Consider the following 26192-nt stretch of genomic DNA (forward strand, 5'->3'; position numbering starts at 1 on the left):
TTGACACATGAGTGTATCATTATGAGACGATGTGTCATGTACTTTCATGACCTCCATATGACCTTGACTTCAAGGTTAAAATTTTAGGTCTTTACAATGGATTCGTGTCAGGGCGATGTCTTCTTTGTTCTTTGACATAGGCATACCATATTTGACACATGAGTGTATCACCATGAGACGATGTGCCGGGTACCTTCTTGACCTCTATATGACCTTGAACTTTGACCTCAATGTCAAAATTGATTATAGGGTTTTGACATAGTGATACCATAAGACATGGGTGTATCACCATGGGACTATGTGTCATGTACATTCATGACCTCTTTATGGCCTTGACCTTTGATCTCAAGGTCAAAATTATAGGTTTATGCCATGGATTTGTGTTCGGACTATATCTTCCATTTTCCTCTACAAAGGCATACCATATTTTTACACTCAGGAAAGGGGTAATTTATACCAATGAACAACACCCTTTGGGAGATTGGGGTAAAGGGGGGGTATTGTTAGTGAGTATTGCTCACAGTACCTCTTGTTTTACGTCCAGTCAAGAATTTTGCTCTCAATACAGTGTATCGAGACGTCATCAGTTGTAAGGGAAGTACAGCAATGTACTACAAATTTAGACCTATACTTAGCACTTGCGACCATGGCAGTCAACGCCTGAAGTTAAACGGGACCTCCGATTTTAAGGTCATATCCAAAAGACCCGCGAATCTCACTTATAATTGTCGAGGGTTTGGTGAAGGAGCAATCACTACATGTATGTTTAATGTGAGGTTCTAAATACTTTCTTGTCTGTATTTCTGAGAACTAAGCAATGAATAATATTTCTTTTATGAAAATCAAAATCGCTATTAGGTAATGTTGTTGGAACCTACGACTGAAAACTTTAATAAACGCGTCAATAAGAAAAAAGATAGATCAGACAAATACATTTTAAAAATAAATTGGAATGAAACAGCCAAAATTAAGAAAAAATTGGCAATAAACATTCATAATAAATGGAGAACCACGAGGTTTAATCCGCGGCAACATTTTACAACTAGCACTAAAATTACACTAACAGAGTAACCAAGCAACACTCAACATACAACTGTAATGTCTGGTGTTGATGATAATACAGACATGCGGATCTGGGACAAGTGCAAGCTAAACCAAATAGTAACAGTACCAAAGAAATTGCTCAAGTTTACTTGCAGACTTTACCTTTTCTGTGAAATCCTGGATATGAAAAAAATGTAATTTTATTTCAAACATCCAGCAATTTCAAATCGAAATAGCAGATACAATGAAAAAGATGAAACTACTTTAAGAGTGTGAAGATAGGTATGATTAAAAATATAAAGATAACCCAAAGTGGCTAGTCCCACAATGCCTACAAAGAATGCAAAATCTTGACATTGGCAAATATGGACCCCTGGACACACCAGAAGTTAAATCTGGTGTCTAGGAAGAGTGAGCATCCACTGTTGAGCAGTCACGCCTGCTGTGAACCCTTGATCTTCATCAGGTAAATGGAGTTATTCGTAGTCAAAATAAGTATATAAAACACCACACACCAAATAATATAAAACGATTCTGCATGTGATCAGTTTTTAAATCGAGGCAGGCTACTGACAAACAAGTTAATGGTGCAGGAGAATCAATAGTCTCGTTTAAAGTCAGCATTCTATGGTTATTATAACGATCTAGTTTGCCAATACAACCTATCATTGGGTCAAATGCTGTCTAACGTGTTTCATACCGATTGTTAAGCCGTTTTGACACATTAATTTTGACTACGGATAACTTCCTTGACCTGATCAAGATATAGGGCTCACGGCAGGTGTGACTGGACGACAGGAGATGCTTATTCCTTATTCCTCTTGGCAACTGATCCGACCTCTGGTATATACAGTAAAGTGGAATTTGATTTAAGGCATGCTAGAATTGCATCTCTGATTGCCCTTTTGGTCTCTGGATCTGAGAATGAAATTGTTGATTGTTACTGATACCAATTCTTTAAGAAAAATCCAAAAACATGCTAGATAATCAACAAACAAATATTTATGAAACAAAACAGGTTCCTTACCAGTGCCTAAACAAATGTTCATGATTTTCCTTTTTTTTTTAGTTATATGTAAATTATATGCATACCACCATCTTCAGCTAAATAAATTTTTGCAAGGTCTTCGTCAATGAAAACACATTGGCCATCTTCCAATTGTATTTGAACCCTGAAAATGGATAAAAAATCCTGGTGAGAAAAAAACATCTATGCTACAATATCGCCATTACTCCGATTCCTAATAAATGCGAGGAATTAATATCCGCGTAAAATCGCGAGAAGCTTCCCTCACAGATTCTAAAATGTCGCTATTATTTTTTGACAGTTGTATACTTTATGGAATTATTACAAATGTTCGGCGCTCGCGATTTTATGTTCCCGCGATTTGATAGAAAACGATGGGATCACGGAATTAAGTACTCGCGTAAAATAAGAAATCTACAGTAACCTGTCATGTATGTTTAATGAATTTCATAAAACCGAAGATTTTTTTTACCTATTTATAAACATACTTCTGATTGCTCTTTTTATTATACCCAAAATATCCCAGTACAAAACGATACAATATTGTCGATTGTTTTTTAATACAGTATGATATGGATATTAATTCAAGAGTTTTGTATTACGATTCCTAACCCTAACAAAATTTGTGATTATTTGAAATGAACGGGGAAACAAATATACTCACATGTTATCTCCACCGCGCGCCGCCATCTTTACTGCGTAAGAACCCTGTATCGTGTTAGAGTTGAACTCGATTTAATCCCGGGCTCAAAGTCTCGTTGTTTACATCGAACTCTCGTGACCCGTGACGGAACTAGAGTTCGAAGTGAAAACGCCCTTGTGTATCGACCAGTTAAGATATATGCATACCATATTCAGGTGATAATGGAATACTGCTTCTTAAGTATAGGAAGTTGTAGAAGCTGAAATCATCCCGTTTGTAAATAAAAAAAAAGTTGAGTTGTTAGACTGCCGTTAATATTTATAGATGTGGATGACTCTGTGGTATGTTTTATTTCGAGTTCACAGGGATGTATCGAATACAAATTATATGATTATTAATAATAGAGAAAACGTCGTCGATATATCTAAATGTTTAGTTGAAGGCCATAGCAAGATATTTTTTCTCCTCGTATAGAAGCTTTTTGATTAAATTCTGCTTCATATGGATATAAAAACAGTTCAGCTAAGAAAGTAGCCCAATTCATGCCCATGGGAATTCCAACAGCCTGTTGGAAGACCTGATGACCATAGACTACGAAGATATTGTCTATGCGGACCAGAACAGCAAGATCATTTAGTCATATTGGTGTTGAGACATCTCTGTTATGTGAATTCATCTTCAGTTATGTTGTTATCCTTCTTTTAGGGTTAAAATTTTCATGGAAATAAAGATTGATAAAAAGGTCTTTTAAAATTAACAACAGCTCAATGACGACAGGACCAAGGTGACTTATGTGAGCGATGTGACTCATATCCCTCTTTTTTTTCATTGTCTCTAGAGTAACATATGCTCTATAACAAATGAAAAGCAGTGCTGAGATATATGAATATTGCATGATTTCAATTAGATGTTCAATGGCCTTTAAGAACATAATGATCTGTAAATGTATATATCGATAGTCAAATAAAAAAATCAAATCAAATATCGTTCATGGTTCGATATTTTCAGTGATACATGATGCTTGGTACATGTTTTATTTCCAGATATCTAAAAGATTTTGTTAATAATAGATGGTGCGTTAAGTATGCTGTAAACCGTTAGAAACATATGACATTATTGTTCTTGCATTGGTTACTTGTAATTATGCTTGCATCATGCGATCTGCCAGATTTTTGAAACGAAATATTTAGTACATGTTGCGTGTTGCTCAGTAACCTATACTTAGGATCACGAATTCTATCTTCTGCTAATGACCCGCATTCTCCAGAATCGTCCTCATAGAAGGCAGTAATGAATTTATTTAAAGTTATTATTTGCTTCATGAAAATAGCAAGTTTGGGAAATGCTTGTCTTGAGTTTAAGTTCTCCCGAGAAATATCAGCCTCTGATTCTATTCAGGTGATATCTAACTATACAGGATCTTCTAAAGAAGAACTATTTGGTTTGTGCGCTCCAAGATGTTTATCGGATATGGCTTGTAACGCTTTTGACATCTGCATTGAAAAGTTACAGTGTAGAACAATCAGGGGATGGACTCCATTTCTTACTGGGGATGTTTCTGCAGGTCTGTGTCGACGATATCAAATTGTAAGTCCTTTCTCTCTTTGTCTATTCTTTCTCTCTCCAAGATTTGACATATAGTTAGAATTATTTATAACAACATTCTGAATATTGATAGGAATGTGACGATGGGTATTTCTATGACAGAGAGAATAAGACGTGTAGAAAACACGGTAAGATTTTATATTCAACTTGTTGTTTTTGGCAAGATATATATTCGACATTTAAGGTTATAGCACACGCGATCCAAGAATTTCACGGTATCGGGCACAGGAGAGTAAATAACTAAAAGTATCTTCCACTTTGGAAATTGTTATAGTTAAGCTGATTTATCAAGTAGCTGGACATTTATACAACAATTATAGGGTACCTAGATATTTATCCATGTATTATACAGTATGCAGATATCTATAATAGAATGTAACTTCACAGACACACACACACAGACAGACACACGAGCCTGCGCACGCACGTTTTCACTCAGACACATTCACACGCACGCACCCACGCAAACACACACACGCGTACAGAGAGATATAACAACAATGATTAGCTTTAGATTTGTAAAACGTCAGTGAAAAGAAAACTTCTAGATAGCTCTGAAAGTCAAGCAATACTTAAACGACAGGCAATAGCACACTCCAAAAATATCCGTTATGTAAAGAACGCTTGTTTCCAGATATTTCTTGTCAGTGTACCCCAGGTCATTAAAGTTTTGTTAGCTTTGGTGTGCATTTCTTATTCCTCTTTTCTACCAATAATCAACCATCACCTATATGGAACCCGCGCAGGCGCAGAGAATTCAGGATGGAGTGCATTTAATAGAAGTCTGGGCACTACGTACTGTGGAATCGTTTTAATTCGTGGGGGACAATGTTTGTGGGTAAGCAAAATGTTGCTGGTTCGTTGCGACTTAATTTCGTGGGTAAGCGATATGATGTCACTAGGAGAGAAAACTCTACTTGGATAAAAAAAAATGTCCGAGGACACGTAAATTCGCGGGTAAGAGTGACTCACGAGATCCACAAACATCAATCTCCAACGAACAATGATGATTCCACAGTAACTGTGCTGGTTTACTAAGTCTTTTAATGCAGTAGTCATATCCGTTGTAGGCATATAGAAATAATAAATATTAAATCTGTTGAACTTGTGCAGAAGCAATTTATTTAAAAAATACATATCACACAATTGCATATGCCATACAATGTATAAGCGACTATTTAGATATTTATATGTGTAAAAAAAATGTTTATGGCTTACATTGTTACACAATTTATTGCTTGAATATTAACTTGGGAAAAAATAGAACAACCAGTCTCACGAATATCTTTCTGAAAGCTAACACAAAGCATCATATTTTTCTCAACAGAAAGACATTCATCACCCCACAATAATAACTGAACATTGATAAGACGACATTTTTTTCTAAATTGATAAATTTCTCATCATGGAACATCTTGCATCCGTTACAACAGACGTACTATGTAAGTTAAGATTCATCTGCGCATTGTTCCCAACTGCATGGCATTCATGAAAATATGGATACCATCAAAATTTGTCAAATCGTTAAAGGAAAAAACATGGAAAATGCCAATGTTATGAAATATGTGACTGATATGATCACCTGACTCTATTGAGAGAAATACTGTCTGGGGGTATGAACCCCCCCCCCCCCCCCAGATTTAACATCCGTTTTGTATCTCTACAGAATTCGGGTTACGTTAACTTATCTGTTAACAATGTAAAATAGGTGCCTATATCAAAACATATGTACATGTATTAAAATAAGATGTCTTTATGATGAGTATCTGTATGTATCAAAATAAAATGTCTTTATGATGATTATTATCTCGAATACAAACTATTTCTTTAAGAAGCTATTTAATGACATACATGTTTACATTATGTATAAGCATTTATCATGATAATTAATGATACACCACAAGCATTCATGTATTGATCAAAATAATACAGATCATGCAGTACATAGAAGATGTTGATCATGTGTCAGAGTTTAGCAATCAGTGATTTATACTTATGAAAGGAATACATCTCAATGATTCTACACAAAGTGATACTGTTCACTACTCAATAAAGAATTACATTGTAAGAATCCTGATAAGTTCATTAATATTTACACTGTATGAACCATACGTTACTATCCCTCATTATCAGAGGTATCTGATGTAACATAAATCAATCCAGGACATGATTTAGTCATCTGTCAAACACGGTATATATTGATGTTAATTCGTGGGTCTAATCAGAATTGCTGTCCCTTTTAATGCGATATAAGTTTTCCAATTAGACCAGTACAGGGATTTGTAACCAGACACAGAAGACCCGGCGTACTGCCCGTTCAGGTTGGATCTAGCACAGTAATCGTACCACTAGACTCCGTTATTACTGCTCCAGTCATTATCCTCATCATGTGTACTGAACTTACGTCCATTGTGTCTCTTCAAACTGTCTCCTACAACAGAGTATTGATAACTGTTATAAACATCAACTGTCTTCTACAACAGAGTATTGATAACTGTTATAAACATCAACTGTCTTCTACAACAGAGTATTGATAACTGTTATAAACATCAACTGTCTTCTACAACAGAGTATTGATAACTGTTAAAAACATCAACTGTCTCCTACAACAGAGTATTGCTAACTGTTGTAAACATCAACTGTCTCCTACAACAGAGTATTGCTAACTGTTGTAAACATCAACTGTCTCCTACAACAGAGTATTGCTAACTGTTGTAAACATCAACTGTCTTCTACAACAGAGTATTGCTAACTGTTGTAAACATCAACTGTCTCCTACAACAGAGTATTGCTAACTGTTATAAACATCAACTGTCCCCTAGAACAGAGTATTGATAACTGTTATAAACATCAACTGTCTCCAACAACAGAGTATTGATAACTGTTATAAGCATCAAGTGTTTCCTACAACAGAGTATTGATAACTGTTATAAACATCAACTGTCTTCTACAACAGAGTATTGATAACTGTTATAAGCATTAAGTGTCTCCTACAACAGAGTATTGATAACTGTTATAAACATCAAGTGTCTCCTACAACAGAGTATTGATAACTGTTATAAGCATCAAGTGTCTCCTACAACAGAGTATTGATAACTGTTATAAACATCAACTGTCTTCTACAACAGAGTATTGATAACTGTTATAAACATCAACTGTCTCCAACAACAGAGTATTGATAACTGTTATAAGCATCAAGTGTCTCCTACAACAGAGTATTGATAACTGTTATAAGCATCAAGTGTCTCCTACAACAGAGTATTGATAACTGTTATAAACATCAACTGTCTCCAACAACAGAGTATTGATAACTGTTATAAGCATCAAGTGTCTCCTACAACAGAGTATTGATAACTGTTATAAACATCAACTGTCTCCTACAACAGAGTATTGATAACTGTTATAAACATCAACTGTCTCCAACAACAGAGTATTGATAACTGTTATAAGCATCAAGTGTCTCCTACAACAGAGTATTGATAACTGTTATAAACATCATCTGTCTCCTACAACAGAGTATTGGTAACTGTTATAAGCATCAAGTGTCTCCTACAACAGAGTATTGATCACTGTTGTAAACATCAAGTGTCTCCTACAACAGAGTATTGATAACTGTTATAAACATCAACTGTCTCCTACAACAGAGTATTGATAACTGTTAAAAACATCAACTGTCTTCTACAACAGAGTATTGCTAACTGTTGTAAACATCAACTGTCTCCTACAACAGAGTATTGATAACTGTTGTAAACATCAACTGTCTCCAACAACAGAGTATTGATAACTGTTATAAACATCAACTGTCTTCTACAACAGAGTATTGATAACTGTTATAAACATCAACTGTCTCCTACAACACAGTATTGCTAACTGTTGTAAACATCAACTGTCTCCTACAACACAGTATATAGTGAAATTCAAACTCGGGAAAGATCACCATTCTGTCTTTGAAATGAACGATGTCATGTTGTTGGTACTTGAGCTTGTCCACATGTTTATTAACACAGTCCACACACTAACTGAGTTGACAGTTATTATAGAACTGCTGGGTAGGCTTGACACAAAGGTCACAGGTGATGACCTCATGTACATTGGGGTGGGTGTGGCCATCATCTGTCTCACTGTAGTAAAAAAATCAATGATTCAGGAAAATAAGATAGTAAAATTATAAAATAAATATGATTGAGAGACAGAATATTTTACTTAGTGTAAAAATCAGGGATGGATCCAGGAATTTTTCAATAGTTCGGGGGTGGGGTTGTTGCATAAGATGGAACCTTTAACACCCAAAAAGAAAATGGTAAATATTCAAAAATTGAACAAAACCTACAGGTCATAAAAAGTGGTATAAACAATTTGATACCTCCCTTCTCAAGGAGAATGGAATACAATTACAGAACTGTTTTTTTTTATCATTACAAAGGATACAAATCTACACTGGCTACAATATCGTATATACATGTATCAGAAAGATGTTATTCATAAATCAATGTTTGTTAAAATAAAGAAAAGACAATGATTCATGTACGTTTTGTGGAAAAGAAAATGAATCAGAAGAGCATGTTTTGTATGACTGAAAATGTTATTTCATTTGCCAACAAGAGGTCCATGGGCCAATTCGCTGACCTCAGTCGAATTGGCCCATATTTAACGATTTTTCGTAAAAACTTGCATGTAGAACTTTGTTCCCTATTGCGTCTCACTCCCGAAAGGGAGAGGCATGATTTTTACAAATTTCAATATACACTATGTAAGTTAGCATTTATGTAAATGTAAACTTCTCGTTTAAATGGTTCTTGAGAAGATTTTTAAATATTTTTCAGATATATTTCTATGTAAAACTTTGATCCCGTATTGTGGCTCCCACCCTACCCCTGGGGACAATGATTTTTACAAACTTGAATCTGTACTAGACCAGGAAGCTTTCGTGTACACTTTTCTAACCAATTGGTTCTCGAGAATGAGATTTTAAAAGATTTTTCCTATATATTCCCAAGTGATCCCCTATTGTGGCCTCACCCTACCCTTGGGGCCATGATTTTAACAAATTTGAATCTGCACTGTGTCAAGAAGCTTTCATCTAAATATAATTTTTTTCTTGTCCAGTGGTTCTTGAGAATATTTCGAAAGATTTTTACTATATATTTGTATGTAAAACTTCAATCTCCTATTGTGGCCCCATCCTATTAAACTTGAATCTGCACTATATCAGGAAGCTTTAATGTAAAGTTATACTTTCCTAGCCCAGTGGTTCTTGAGAAGAGTCCCCCTATACATTTGCATGTACATCTTTTATCCCCTATTGTGGCCCCACCCTACCCCCCGGAGACCATGGTTTGAAGAAAACTTGAATCTGCACTATGTCAGAAAGCTTCATACGAATTTCAGCTCTTCTGGCTAAGTGGTTATTGAGATGAAGATTTTTAAATAACCCCATCCTATTTTTGCATTTTTATTATCTCCCTTTTGAAGGTGCCAAGGCCCTTCATTTGAACAAACTTTAATCTCCTTTAATCTCATTCACGTAAATATACTTTGTGTCAAGTTTGGTTAAAATTGGTTTAGTGGTTTTTTAGATAAAGATGAAAATGAGAAAAGTGCAAATAATATTTTACGCTGTTGACGTTGATATTGTGCTAATATATAATATTACCCATTAGATTAGTTTATCTATTTTCCTGTATCTTATGGAATAAGCACCCATTCATAATTCCCTGAAAAATATATTAATTCATTTGCAGCTTATTCCGTTTTCAGTGATCTGTTTTTGTAGTTGTACCTTACGGAATAAACAGCCATTTGTAATCCTTGAAAAACATCTTCATTGAAATGCAGCTTATTCCGTTTTCAGTGATCTGTTTTTCTCTATCTTACGGAATAAGCATTAATTCGTACTTCCCTGAAAAGTAGATATTTTGATTTATTTGCAGCTTATATAGTAATCTGTTTTCCTGTATTTTACGGAATAAACAGCAATTTGTATTTCCTTCAAAAATATATATACTAGCGGAAAAAAGAAACTGCAATATAAAATTTAGTATAATTTTTCTATATTTATTGTTTATATCTATAAAATCTAAACAATCGATAAAGGTGATGTTTTTGAACGATATCGGATAGTACCCGACTCGGATGCACGGACTTTTTCATGGTTAGTGAACACATGTTGTTTATTGAAGTGTTCGTACGTACGAGTTTTACTGGCCAATACTGTTTGGAGTAAGAAGTGTAAAATGTTTGTTTGGACACTATTCGTTAGGGAAAGCACTTTAGTTTTGACAAAATTTACCCTTCTGTCATGCCACGACTCAGCAAAAACCAACATAATCGTGCTGTTGGGATGCTTCAAGCTGGAATGGCACAAAATATCGTAGCAAGACACTTTGGAGTTCATCGGAACACCATCCAGTCATTATGAAGATGTTTCCAACAATCTGGTAACACTCGGGATCGACCACGTTCTGGGCGTCCTCGTGTGATGTCGCGTCGACAGGACAACCACATTAGACTTGTGCACCCGAGAAATCGTTTCCAGACAGCAAGTTTGACTGCTCGTAGCATTCCTGGACTTTGACCAATCAGTCCAAGAACTGTGCGTAATCGTCTGCGCGAGCACAGCATCAGACCAAGACGTCCAGCGGTGCGCCCAATACTGCTTCAACGTCATGGTATCGCTAGACTAGCGTGGTGCATACGACATCTGCGATTCAGAATACAGGACTGGGCCAATATTCTGTTCACCGATGAATCCAGATTTCGTTTGGATAGCAGTGACGGCCGTTATAAAGTGTATTGTCGCGTTGGGGAGCGGTACCAGGACGCTTGTGTTGTGCAACGTCAACAATTCGGTGGAGGTAGCGTTATGGTGTGGGGTGGAATAACGGCACGTGGAAGGACCCCTCTACAAATTGTCAATGGAAATCTCACCGGCGTATGCTATCGAGACGAAATTATTCAGTACCATGTGATACCCTTCATACAGAGACAGCAAAATCATATCACTCTGCAGCAAGACAACAGCATGGCCACATATTGCACGTGTAGTCAGATACTTTTTTTTTCAACAGAATGTCGATGTCTTGCCATGGCCAGCTGTTTTCCCCGATTTATCGCCGATCGAACACGTCTGGAATGAAATGGAACGACGTCTAAGCCGTTTACCAAATCAGCCAGTGACATTGGCTGATTTAGGCCAGGCTTTAACCAACATCTGGAACAACATCCCTCAAGCATTTCTGAACACTTTAGTGGCATCAATGAGGCGCCGTTGTCAAGCATGCGTGAATGCAAATGGTGGTCACACGCGTTATTAACTTTGTTAATTCAAGTTCTAATATCAGTGTCTTTCGAGTGTGCTGAAATTGACGTTAACATTAATGGATTATGAAATGTTGTAACAATTACATTTGTTAACAGCATAACAAAAAATAAAATTTGTTCATTGTTACTTTTTTATTATTTTTTCATATATTAAATAATGTAGTTTCTTTTTTTTTTTCCGCTAGTGTATATTGATTTGTTTGTAGCTTATTCAGTGATCTGTTTTCCTGTATCTTACGCCGGAATAAATAACCAAAGAACCTATCTATTTATTAGTTCATTGTACACAGAATGTTTATATCCTTGAACAAACAGTCATTCAAATGAATTGATTTTACGCAAATTGTGATCCCAATTTTTAATATCTCTCCCGCAAAGGAAACCCTTTTCCCGGGAATACTTCCTTTTTAAATCCGTATTTTACTTGATAGAATGAGTGTCGTCAATCTAAATATACTCCACTTATTTGCAGATTAGTTTGAGACTTTTAAAATATTTTATTTAGAATGATCCCCCTAAAACAATCTAAACCCCATTTTCTAATATATCTCCCCCAAAGAAAACCCTTTCCCGGGAATGCTTCCGTTTCAAACGCGTGGTAAGCTTGATAGAATGAGTAGCGTCACACACACACACACACACACACACACACACACACACACACACACACACACACACACACACACACACACACACACACACTCTCTCTCTCTCTCTCTCTCTCTCTCTTTCTATATATATATATATATATATATATATATATATATATATAGAGAGAGAGAGAGAGAGAGAGAGAGAGAGAGATATATACCAGGCCGTCCTACAGTCAGCGCCATCGGACATCCCACGGAGAAAATCTCTGAATACATCTCCGTCAGCACGTAGAAGATTTACCATCATACTTGAAGTACACCACTGATTACCTTAATAAAACACCTCATCGGGACTGCCAGACCATACCCTCCTTGTGACCATGAATGTTACTTCACTTTACGCTAACATTCCACATGATGAGGGTATCGAGGCGTGTAGAGAGGTTTGGAACAATAGGGTTATTAAATGTCCTTCAACCGAATCACTCATTCAGCTTCTTGAACATTCCTCAAGTTCAATAACTTCATGTTCAATGGTGAACACTACCTGCAAATAAGTGGCACAGCTATGGGAACAAAAATGGCAACAACTGGAACGTAGACTTCTACATTACTCACCAGTTAAACCCCTTAGTTGGCTACGTTTTATAGATGACATTGAGATGAAGTGGGTTGACGGTCGTGAAAGCCTGGACGATTTTATCGAGATGGCAAACTCTTTCCATAGTTCCATCAAGTTTACTGTGGAAATTTCCACCTCAAATAATACTTTTTTTGGATACCACAGCCACATTTATAAACAGGGAAATTGAGTTTAATCTCCACACTAAACCCACCGACTCTCATTTGTACCTTATGCCATCTAGTTGTCATCCACCCCACACTTTCAAAGGTGTGCCTAAGGGTTTAGCTACGCGAATCCGCAGCATCTGCTCTACTCCTACAATTTTCCAAGAACAAGGAACAATCCTCAAAACTCATCTCACTAACAGAGGATATGATCCTTGCAAGGTACAGTCCGCGATTGATGAGATGTCACTACAGGACCGACAGTCCCTCCTCCAGTATAAAGAAAAACCTCAAAATGACAGGGTTCCATTGGTCAATACGTATTATCCCGACCTCAAGAACATCAACGGTATTCTGGAAAATAAAAACACCTGCCCATTCTACATGCCAATAAACGAATGGCTGGTGTTTTTAAGGAACCATCAATGGCATCCTTCAGACGCCCCAGAAACCTGAAGGACATGATAGTAAGGACCAAACTGGATAACTCTTTACCCAATGGAGGTTTCAAAACATGCTCAGACCTCAGATGTCAATTATGCAAATATAACTTAGACACTGAGGGTTTTAGCAGTCCTGTCACAAGTCGCAGTTATAAAATATAGGGAAACTTTTTATACAAAACCAACAACTGCATCTATCCAGAAGCAGTACATAGGAGAAACAACAGACCTTCGCAGACGGGTCAACAACCACCGGTCCTCTATCAGAACCAAAAACGATTTGCCAGTAGCGACACATTTCAATGGCAATAACCACCGATGGGAGGACATGACAGTAGTGGTTATTGATCATGACCCAAGTTGGTCAGATACCAAAAGAAAGCAGAAGGAAAAATTCTGGATGCACAGGTTGAAGTCATTCGAACCGCATGGTATCAAAAGAGATACTGACTTCACCAGGATGAATATATATATATATATATATATATATATATATATATATATATATATATATATATATGTGTGTGTGTGTCACTTTGTCTCTGCATCTGTGTTTATCTTTGTCTCTCTCTGAATTATTTTATTCTTTGATTAGAAGTCTTCAAAGAATGAATATCTTCCCTAAGAAATGAAATCAGGATGAAATTTTGCTATTAGTGTGTCTTAAAAAACATCGAATACTGGAAAAAAAAACTACTGCGCAATTTTATTTTGCCATTGCTTTTTATATTGATTTCGGCTGACCATTCACGGATTTGGCCTCGAATTTCATATTTTGCTTTTGTGGTGAATATCACACACGCACATATGTTCCTCTGGTAAATACTTCGTCAGCTGTGAGTAAAGTGCGAACAAATGATACCCATATGCCACTCTAAACCGTCCCAGAGATGAAAAGTGAAGATAACGAACATTGATCAATCACATAACTCCTATAAGCAATGCAAAACAGATAGTTAGATAGTTGGTCAGATGACAATGGAGAAGCTTAAGTCTCAATTCCTACCAATAATGCAAAGTATGGTAAACACTGATCCATGGGCACAACAAACAACTAGTCCTCCACAAGCCTTTACTGAACTTCTCAGATATTTTACAATTAAATGTATATCTTAATCTTCTGACCTGCAAATCGTATATTAATAATGATAATGATAAATAATGATAATAATATTCATATATATATATAACAAATTACTCTAAGACGCTTTACAAGGGTAAGACGAGGAATGGAACAATAAAACACAATTAAATGAAATTAAATAACAGGGTGACAGTGTGATAAAAGATCTTATTAATATATCGGTAAAAAAAAATATCTTATTATGTTTATTTTTTGTAATATTTTCTTCAGCAATAAGGAAAATATTATTCCGAATGTAAATTTGTATGTTTTTAAAAAAATAATAATGGAAATCTAGTGTATGTCATGAAATTCTAAAACTAATTCATGCTGGTTTTAGGATGATGAACAGACAATTCGTTAGCATAACCATTGAACATTTGTCTGTCACGTGACTGTAAATGATTTCGTCATTACTGTATGAATTGTGCAGTCTGCAGAAATGTCCAAAAACACTTTAAACACTGTGAAATTGATTCCCCCTCTACAATTTGTAAACTATAATAATTAATATCAAACTTTTATGAAAATATGCACGTGATATAGATTTGTATGTCTACTGAGAACTGTGAGGCCTCGGGAGAATACTAACTATGATGATAAATGTACATCCACGCTACTGAAGAATAGTGACAGTAAAAGTAACTGCACATGTTTGACAATACTGCCAATTGATATGTAAACCCAAGAGGAATATCTAAACGTTTTTGACTGTCAGATACGCAAACTTAAACTGGTCCATTAGTTTCCTGACTAATGATGTCAGGGTTTCGTATCAAAGAATGGAACTAAAAGGCAACACTATTAGAAGTTGTTAATAATACAACAACCATACATGTATATTAAGCGACTGTAAGTCAGACAGGAGATAGTGAGGACTTCTGTCTTTGACTGTGAGGTTTTCGGAACATTACCTAATTTGATCTGTGCTAATAACTGTGTTGGGTCGCTTGCTGACATAATGAAAGTCATCACTATATTCACTCGCTGTTTTCTGTACATCATTCTGTGTACTTTGTCAAAAGCAGATGTAAAAACCCAACGTTACATAATGGAAGCTTCACTTGACAACAAGATGTCGAATGTCAGCCTCTTGGCAATACATCATTCGGAATCTCTCACTCAATGTTCCACTATGTGTGGTCAACTTTGTGCATGTTTTGGCTTTAATCCCCAACTAAAGAAGTGCCGTATCCATCAGTCATGTGACCAAGCAGACATGACCATTAACGAAACAGGATGGAGGAACTTTTATCCTTACGGTATGTTGTCTCACAAATCTCATTTTGGGGAGTTGAACTTTCCTAGGCCATAACGTACTCTGTTCATGAATATATTACGTAGAACTTTGGTGTGTGTCCCATCACATCTTCATTTTGAAGTACACACACACACACACACACACACACACACACACACACGCACGCACGCAGTCACCCACCCACCCACGAATAGAATCGTAATTCTTCAATTCGAATAGTTGACTAAAAACAAAATGAACGGTCTTTCATAATTGAAAAAATTGAAACTCTTTATTGCGAATGTGTTTCTGTCCAGTGCGACAGTTTCAGGGCAAAATTATGGATACACGTGGTTCTTCTCGTCAAACGCAATAATCGAAAATATAATGCACTAAATGAATGACAAACAGAAAAATTGCTATGTTGCAGTCTGATTCAAATCAGACCACATGAGTATGGGGTCTGATTTTAATCACACTGGCTATGTTGTAAACAAATAAAAACTTTCTTATGTTTATCCATGTGTTTGTAGATATTAGTAACTGTTAATAAATAGATTACATTTGTATTACAAAAAGTCGTAACAGGGACTTCTATAACCACGGGAAAAATTAAGAACTTCAAAAATATCAGATGAATATCGTATTTAAAAGTTTATCGATGTGTCAGATCGTCGATCTCTGGAGGGCAGGATGTCCTTCGTTGAAAAAGATGTATCATATGGAGAAATTCTAACCACTTTATTCATGAACTTCATATCAGGTGATCTTAAGGTTATGAATATTCATTAAGCGCGTAACTTTATCAGAAGTTATTTTACCGAGTACATTTAATGGCAATTCGTGGTGTAAAAATTAATTTTAAAAAATTGAATAGATTTGACAACACAATATTTGAAACACGAGATGAATTTAAAAACAAAATATACTCCCCGGCACGTACATAATATTACACAATTCACAATATTCGGTAAGTCAATGTATATAACATAGCCCCCCCCCCCCCCCCCAAGTCAACAACATACACCATCGGGCGATCCCACTTCTACCAGGCAATTCTATCTCAAGTATTAATTTTATTTTAACTGCAAGTATGAATACATATTCACTAATAAATGTTTCCTTTGCTTTGAAGATGCATCACGTTTCATTGCAGCATCATATTTACATAAATGTTGGTTTTCCGAAATCATTTAAACATTTTGTAGGTATCCCTTTAGAGGGCCTCATGACGTCAGTACAAGTGTCAAGAACAGCAAACATGACATTTCTATTCATAAATGAATACATGGGCATGACTGCATTTTCTAAACTTAATTTTCCCCGTAGATGTCTCTTTGCTGAAATGCTATAAATGCCGAAAACGGTGGTTTTAATTCCAAAACGAACTTTTTTGAAAAATCATTCAATAAATCTGTGAACAGATTCCGGAAAAACACATCAATTTCCCGTTTCCGATGCTGGAATTAGTGATCGTTATTTTGTATCCGTTGCTTTTTGAAGTGAAAAAGTGGACTTTTTGTGATTTTCAAAGATTCTTGAAATGCTTATAATGGATTAAATAGGGCTTTTCGATTTAAAACTTTAACTATAAATGGAACTCCGAATGTTTTATCTGTTACATTGAAAGTTGTTTCATTGAAAATATACGAACATGAAGAATGGAGTATTATGCTGGAAACGTGTGTTTATGCAGAGGTTAGTTTACAATCGTGATTTTACATATTTTTCTATTAATTTCTTTACGTAATGACTGATAGTTCGAATTACAAGATGGCGGCATGCAAATTGGCCAAATGGTAAGGATTTCTCCATATGTATAAGTAATATAATTATAAGTCTTCATAAAATGATAAATATGGGCCTAGTCAAAACTTTCATGAATATAACAAACACTCAACACCTACATAATTTTATGTAAATAAATCGCAATTTTGGCTTGCCGGAAAGGCCCGATAATGTGCGATTGGTTGTAGACCTAAACGTCTGTAATGTTGCCTATTTCTGGGCGCTCCGATCTGGAAATCTCCATAAGGCTGATTCTAGAGTAAAGAAACGAACGGGCATATTTAAGTTTCCCAAGCGAAGTTTGGAGACTTATTGTCCGACATCGTTCTCCGTAACCAGTTGATAAAAGTGTTAGATATTCAAGGATATGATAGGCCAATGTATCTAGATGTGCAGAAATGTTTTTTGTTTTCAGATTGAAGGGGGTTTAGGGTATATTTTGGGAAAATCAATTCCAAATTTCAACAGATATATCTTGACAAATATGATAAATAGTCCTGGGGTCTTCAGAAATGATGAAAGGATTATGAGATCTACAAATTGTTATCAAGGTCAATTGACTCCAGTGACATTCACCTCTGACCTTGAACATACAAACTGACATAACTCTAAAATCAGGACTAATAGCAACATGTGATCTTCAGAAATGGCAAGAGGATGACAGGGCCTACAAACTGGTATCAAGGTCAAGTGACCTTTAACCTTTGAACATAAAACTTGTATTACTTATGAACCAGGTGTGATAGAGTCATGGGCTCTTCAGAAACGATAAAAGGATGACGAGATCTACAAATTGGTATCAAGGTTAATTGACGCCAGTGCTCTTGACCTCTGACCTTGAACATACAAACTGGTATAACTCTAAAAACAGGACTAATAGCGACATGGAATCTTCAAAAATGGCAAGAGGAAGACATGACCTACAAAGTAGTTTCAAGGTCAAGTGACACCAGATTTACTGAAGGAAAAAAAGGATTTTTTGAAATTTTTAAAAATTAAAGTCTTCGTCATATAGATCTTTTAAATGAAGTTAACATTGGCACAAATTTTGTCAAGGGAGGAAGATAGTACTCAGAAAACGCCACTTTTAAACAGCCAGTACTTCGTTTGGGAGACTTTATAATCGGTAGATTATAATCATATCTTGTTTATTTATTCAATGATTATCAAAACTTCTTCTGTAAGTCTTAGATCAAAAGCAAGCATCGATAACAACGGAAAACTGGTTTAGATCCACCAAAGCGTTTCCACCAAATTACTCTCATCTTTGCTATTTCAGGGTAGTTTATCGAAAACGAAAGTATGTTTTTGAATTAATTACTAATCAAGTAAGGTTCTATTACAGCTTACGGACTTCGCTTCTTATATAAAAGGATATCAAAGGTTCAAACAGTAACTCTGGGTCAACCGTTTCAGAGTTGATTGGCAAACTATTAATATATATATAATGTTTATACATGTTTTGTAGAGTATTGCGATTTCGAAGGTGACCCAGAATCCTCCTGCTTTCTTTCGGAATCTACCGCTGATGAATTTGACTGGACATGTCACACGGTATGTATATTATTCTCCGTACTCTCCGATTGATTAAAAGTAAAACGCAAGAATTTTATGAATGTTTATAGTTCTACACGGTATCTTGTTCACATTAAATTGGGAGAAAACAACTATTAAAGGGTGCTTCAAGAAAATGCCACCTGCCGAAAATTGATTTAGGGATAAAAACTGTCGTGAAATGCTGCATCACAGAAAATGTTTTCACTAGAAATACATTAATCGTCCCGAAAATGTTACTATTGTCATAGTGAATTACGTCTTCATATCCAGATTTATTTATTGATATTAAGAAATGCATTTTACTAATGGCAATACATGATTATATGAACTGTCATGCTTCACATCTGCATACTTCGCGCTTCGTGAAAAGTATGCCGGAGTTCAGAGTTGCAGTCCATCCCATAATGAATTTTCAAAAATCATTTTTCTTTAACTAAGATTTACATTCGACGCTCATTTCTATCGAAATTCCCAGCTGTTAAAATAGACAAGTTTACTATATTCATCAAGATTCGTCCAAGTGTGCGCATTTTATACAACTGCAGCGCATAACAATTTGTAAATATTTTAAAGGCAAAACACTAGAAATGTAAATAATGATCAATAGTAAATCAGCATCCTTTAGAAATCGGCCATATCTCTGAGAAACGTAAAAACACCTACCTACCTTTCTATCTTAATAAGGTAAACGGAGCAATCCTTATTCAAACTCAGCAAGTACAGAACGATCTAACAATATTGATTTTATATTGTTTAACGTCCCGCTCGAGAATATTTCACTCACAAGGAGACGTCACCACTGCCGGTGAAGGGCTGCAAAATTTAGGCCTATTCTCGGCGCTTATGGCCTTTGAGCAGGGAGGGATATTTATCGTGCCACACCAGCTGTGACACGGGACCGCGGTTTTTGCGGTCTCATTCGAAGGACCGCCCCATTTAGTCGCCTCTTACGACAAGCAAGGGGTAATGAAGACCTATTCTAACCCAGATCCCCAAGGGAACAATTGGTATAAAACACGTCTGACAACATTCGACCTAATACACTATTAATCATTTATAACCACTTACCTTAGTCTGAATCCGGGGCACAATCAACTTCTTTGTGAATCATGCAAACAAGAACATTTTATGAATTATATCTATACCTTCTTTTGAAGCAAGGGTATTCACTGATTTTAACTGCGGATTACTCCGTTTACCTGATCAAGATATAGGGCCCATGGCGGGTGTGACTGGTGGACAGGGTATGCTTACTCCTGCTAGGCACTTGATCCTCACATCTTGTATGTCCAGGGTCCGTGTTTCCCAACTCTTAATTTTGTATTCTTTATAGGAGTTAGGAGATTAACCACTGTTCATTATCTTCACCTTTTCATCTAGTTGTCTGTGATATAATTGTCTCAATTGATCATACATTTTCCATACAATTATGAAATTATATGGTATCTTTATATTAAAAAGGATCAACATAAAATCCCCCCTCTGTCTCTCTCCGATCGTTATTGGTAATGCCTATTTACAAAACAAAGACGTATGAATATGTAAAAGTTGGAAACCTTTGTCTTCTTAATAAGAATTTCTTTTTGTGTGCACACTGTATTCAGATTTCTTCATCGATATATACAACTTTTTCTTTTATTACTAATGTAATGTCGGTGGCCTAGTGGTTAGGCTGTCAGACTTTCGATCGAAAGGTCGTGGGTTCGAGTCATGCCGCGGCAGGGCCAACGTTGTGTCTTTGGGAAAGGCACGTTACACGGATTTCCTCACTCCACCCAAGTGTAAAAGGGGTACCTGGCTATAGACAGTGAAATATATTGTTAGAATGTTAGTGCTCTAGCGCTTGTAATGGCAGCTTGCACTGTATGCTTCCCAGGAAGCTGAGAAAGTTCTAGATTGATATAGGGTCTACCGGGGTAATAATGTATTGTAAAGCGCTTTGAGCAGCATACGCTGGAAAAGAGCGATTTAAAAACCAATCATTATTATTAAAACCTGAAGAAAAAGTTATATAAATATCCGAATGAGAAAAGTTACAGGAAATATATCTTTGAATGTCATCTTCTCCTTTGACGATTCACTTTCAGCGTGAGAATCATTTCTACTTTGAATTTTTCCTCATTCACCTATCTTACTCCAAGTTGTTACAGTTTTCAAGTCATTAATATGTCAATAGTTTGAACTTTTTATTCATGCAAAATTTTCTCCATTTATTTTTGGAAATAAACTCCTAATAGCAAACACAACACGATTCTATAGAATTTTCTGTGAAAATATTTGTTTAACGTCGTCATAAAAAGACCTGAATTTGACATATCAAATACATCAGTTGCAGATCTATGTTAGTTTGAAAATCAATGAATTTAAATGTTCTGATGTCAAATAAAAATTTATTTTTCAGTTTTGGTATTTTCTTTCGTTCATGACATCATCAAGATAGCGTTATTGGTTTTTGATGAAATCAGAAGTAAGATAATTATGGTTTATTGAAAATTTTCCTCGTTGGGGGGGGGGGGGGGGGGGTGTCATGTTCCCTGACATGTAAATACCACAGAATATGTGACGTCATATTTCATATACAGTAGAAGTAAACTGGAAAATTACTTTGACTTTTGCCATACAGTTATATCAGAAGCAAAATAAATCACTTTTAAACATTTGTAAACCTTTCGATTTTCAAGAGAGAAGAAAGACAACAACGATATTGAAAAGCATTTCTGTACTTTAATGATAATCATGTTATACTGGAATAGAAAAATTATTTTTCATCGTTTCTTATTTAAAGCAATCTAAAACTAATGCCATATTTATATCAGGGTCCGACGAAGTCGGTTGGCACAGGTCCTACGTCAGCTGCCAGTGGACAATACTATAAGTACATTGAAACATCAAAAATTGGTCAACACGAAAGAGCGCTACTAGAAACCACCAAGACATTTCAAGGTACCTTGGATATCTATTAGTTTATTCGCTTCATCTTTCACTTTCAGGTCTTTTTATGCCCCCGAGATCAAAGGGCACATTATTTTTGTCCTGTCTGTCATTCTGTCTGAAACTTTAACCTTGCTAATAATTTTTGAACAGTAATGCTAGAGTTTTGATATTTCACATCAGTATTCCTTGTGACAAGACATTTCCGTGGGTACCTACATTTTTTACCCTTTGAACTTGGAGTTTGACCTACTTTAAAAACAACAACCCAACTTTAACCTTGTTTCTTTGTGATCTTGACTTTGGAGTTCGGCCCAAATTTTAAAACCTTACTTACAACTTTTGAAATGTGATTGATAGGGTTCTCATATTTCTTTTGTTCATTTCTTGTGACAAGGCCTTTCTTTTTCTACTAAATTGTTTACCTTGTGACCTTGGAGTTTTGCCTACTTTTAAGAAAAAAATAATCTAATCATGATCACTGAACTATTTTGTATATATATTCATAGCGTTTCACAAATGCATCTTGTTTAATTCAGAAATGCAGGGTTACGAAAATCTCTGATACATTTTATTTCTTTCATTTTCATTGTAATACATAAACAAATATTTTCAACATTGATATGGCTGAAGTATCTCAAAAGCGGCGTAAATCAACACAGAGGGACTTAGAATGCATTTAACCAACCATCTCTGCACAACCACTGAAAAGAAAATCGTGGCTTTACATTAAATCTAAAGACACACACACACACACACACACACACACACACACACACACACACACACACACACACACACACAAAATGAAATGAAAGGGAAAAAGAACCTACATATAACATATGCACACACAAAACTATGGTGCTGAGACTAAGCCAATTCGTCCTTTGTCGACCTCACAATTGCCCTTTTATTTTTTTCGCTCAAAAACAGGAGCGACTGAGCTGATATAAACACTATATAAAACCAATAAAAAGAGACGACAATAAAAAGACCTGCGGGATTATCATGCGATATATATTTATATGTTATTACTACGGTAACTTGATCCGAAGAGTCGGGTCAAGTCGAGTTGACAGGCGCGGATCATCAGATCACACGAGACGCGAAGCGTGGAGTTTGATCTGACGATCCGCGCCTGTCAACGAGACGTAATCCAACTGTTTGGATCAATTTATTGTAATAATGATAAATTTATCATATACCCTCTTATGCATTTTAAAGCCACATTTATCAAAAACAGACATACAGTGAAATTATATTTTGTGTACGCAGTTGTATTTGTGACGAGTTCAATATTTTCCACACAAAAACCCGTTGCGTTAATGCATTGTAACGTCATCAGTTTCAGAGGAATCAGAAAACCACAGTGTGGTGATCCGGAAAACTGGATCACACTCTGTGAAATCCATAGTATCAAAAAACAAAACACTGGATATATAAAAAATAAGTTTACTGTTTATTTAACAGATAAAACCTACTGTCTGACTATGTACTACCATATGTATGGAGCTACAACAGAAAGTCTCTTGATACAAACAAAGAAAGTGAATGATGCTCACATCACGCGCTGGCAGAAGTCTGGTAACCAAGGCAATATCTGGTACCAGTTATCGGGAGTCAACCTCACTCTAGACTCTCAGACTAAGGTGAGTATTTAATGTACCAAATTTATCCATTTGCATTTTTAGTTGACTTTAATCTTAAAAAACAAAACAATAAACCAGTACTATGCATGTACAGGGAATTTTTAAAAAAGATAATTGCGTATCTAATTATAGATATTAATTGAGGCAACAAAGGGATCATCATATACTGGAGACATCGCCATTGATCATGTGAAGCTTTGGCCGTTTGCTTGTCCGTGATCTTAACATTCTTGATGTCATCATACAATTTGTCTTGGGACTTTCTGTATTTATACACCTCATTATTTATGTTAAAGATGTTGTGTCGTCAGTAAACGGTGCATTCCATACTTTGCAAGTTAACAGAAATACTTTAAAGAAAATTCTGAGAAGAAAGCATCGATGAAGAGACAATGAAAAAATGTTACCTTTTCATTATGAAAAATAATCAGCTTGATTTAAGTTTTCTATAACAAATACCTTGATATGTTGTTAATGATGAATTTTATATATTTGCTGATTATAAATTTTATATTTCATTGCCACTTACATATATAAAGAATCATAATTCTCAACTGCAACAGACTTCTGAGTTAAAGTTTGTTTTCTTTCGTCTTGTCATATCGATGTTCATGACATTATGCTTTACATGTCCCCAAGGGTTCAGAATTGCTTTAATAAATCGTATTTTCATTCTTGTACAGTTTGTTAATGAATTACAATGAGTGATATCCAGAAGCTTTTGAAATTGGTTTATTCTGTAAATAGATCCAATCTTCTTCACTACCTGCAAATTTGATTTATCTTAGTATCATTTTAGAATCTTATGTTATGAGACGTACTTGAGGATGAATTAAAGCTTTTACTGTAACAGTTATACAAATTTGTTGTTCAATGTATCTTTGATGTTATGAGACGTACTTGAGGATGAATTAAAGCTTACTGTAACACTGTTATACAAATTGGTTGTTCAATGTATCTTTGATGTTATGAGATGTACTTGAGGATGAATTAAATCTTTTACTGTAACACTGTTATACAAATTTGTTGTTCAATGTATCTTTGATGTTATGAGATGTACTTGAGGATGAATTAAATCTTTTACTGTAACACTGTTATACAAATTTGTTGTTCAATGTATCTTTGATGTTATGAGATGTACTTGAGGATGAATTAAATCTTTTACTGTAACACTGTTATACAAATTTGTTGTTCAATGTATCTTTGATGTTATGAGACGTACTTGAGGATGAATTAAAGCTTTTACTGTAACACTGTTATACACATTTGTTCTTCAATGTATCTTTGAAACCCAGAGTATAAACATACACTGTATCCCCCTCAAATAAAATGTGTGAATGGTTCTTTGGTTGTTTGTTTTACGTCCAGTCGAGAATTTTGCTCTCAATACAGTGTATCGAGACGTCATCAGTTGTAAGGGAAGTACAGTAATATGCTACATTTAGATCTATGCTTAGCGCTTGCGGCCATGGCAGTGAGAGTTCTTTAACATGTCAACGCCTGAAGCTAAACGGGACCTCTGATTTTCAGGTCAAATCCAAAAGACCAGTAAATCCCACTTCCAAATGTCGAGGGTTTGGTGAAGGAGCAATCACTACATGTATGTTTAATGTGAGGCTCAAAATACTTTCTTGTCTATATTTCTGAGAACTGAGCAATGCGAATATTTTATGTACATTCGTGTATGTGTGTGTGTGTGTGTGTGTGTGTGTGTGTGATATGTAAGGTGGACTGTTTCTCCAACAATGGTTTTGGAATCTGCATGAAAAGTGAAGATAACTAACAGTGACTAATCTCATGAAGAATATAAAGTTATGAGTGGGGCTGCCACAGATGCCTGGACACACCAGAGGTGGAATCATATGTCTAGGAGGAGTAATTAGATCGTTAAAAACACCATCGAGATTGTGAAATACTGACTTTAAACGAGGGTTTTGAAACCACTGTAACATCAGCAGCCTGTCTCAATTCAAAAACTGATCATACGGAGAACATGATCTCGTGCAACGAATCAATTGAAAGCCATGGACACCATATGCGGTTGATCATAGAATATTTCTAAATAAACAATGGAATCTTACCACGGAGAAACTAAAGTCGTCCCGTTTTTCAGAAAGATGAGTTAGTTTGCGTAACATTTATATTCAATAAAATATGAAGCAAATTTAGCAACTTATGTACAATTCTCCTGGCAACTTCAATAGAAAATGATTACAGAAAGAATGAATAGTAAATTCCACCCCATGCTTGATATATCACCTTTCATATGTGATCTCCGTGTAGTTACATTCAGTGGTATACATGTACATGTGGAATAATTCCTCAGCCTCCACAATGTCAAATCATTCATGTCCAAGCTGGTCAAATATTTCTCCTGGCTAAATATCTAATCTAATGAGACAGCAGATGTATTTAGAACAAGAGGCCCAAGGGCCTAGAA

At 35.7% G+C, this 26192-nt stretch overlaps 1 protein-coding gene across 1 annotated transcript; it reads left to right on the forward strand.

The window, feature by feature from the left end:
• Positions 1-3879: 3879 nt before the first annotated feature.
• On the forward strand, positions 3880-25085 carry LOC130048391 (MAM domain-containing glycosylphosphatidylinositol anchor protein 1-like). Its single transcript, XM_056145046.1, has 6 exons — positions 3880-4301; positions 4393-4447; positions 19084-19169; positions 21989-22115; positions 23574-23752; positions 23885-25085. Exons 1-6 carry the CDS (start codon positions 4005-4007, stop codon positions 23969-23971), a joined length of 831 nt encoding a protein of 276 aa, XP_056001021.1. The 5' UTR covers positions 3880-4004; the 3' UTR covers positions 23972-25085.
• Positions 25086-26192: the final 1107 nt, after the last annotated feature.

This window comes from Ostrea edulis, chromosome 7 (genome assembly GCF_947568905.1).
Source record: "Ostrea edulis chromosome 7, xbOstEdul1.1, whole genome shotgun sequence".
NCBI lineage: Eukaryota > Metazoa > Mollusca > Bivalvia > Ostreida > Ostreidae > Ostrea > Ostrea edulis.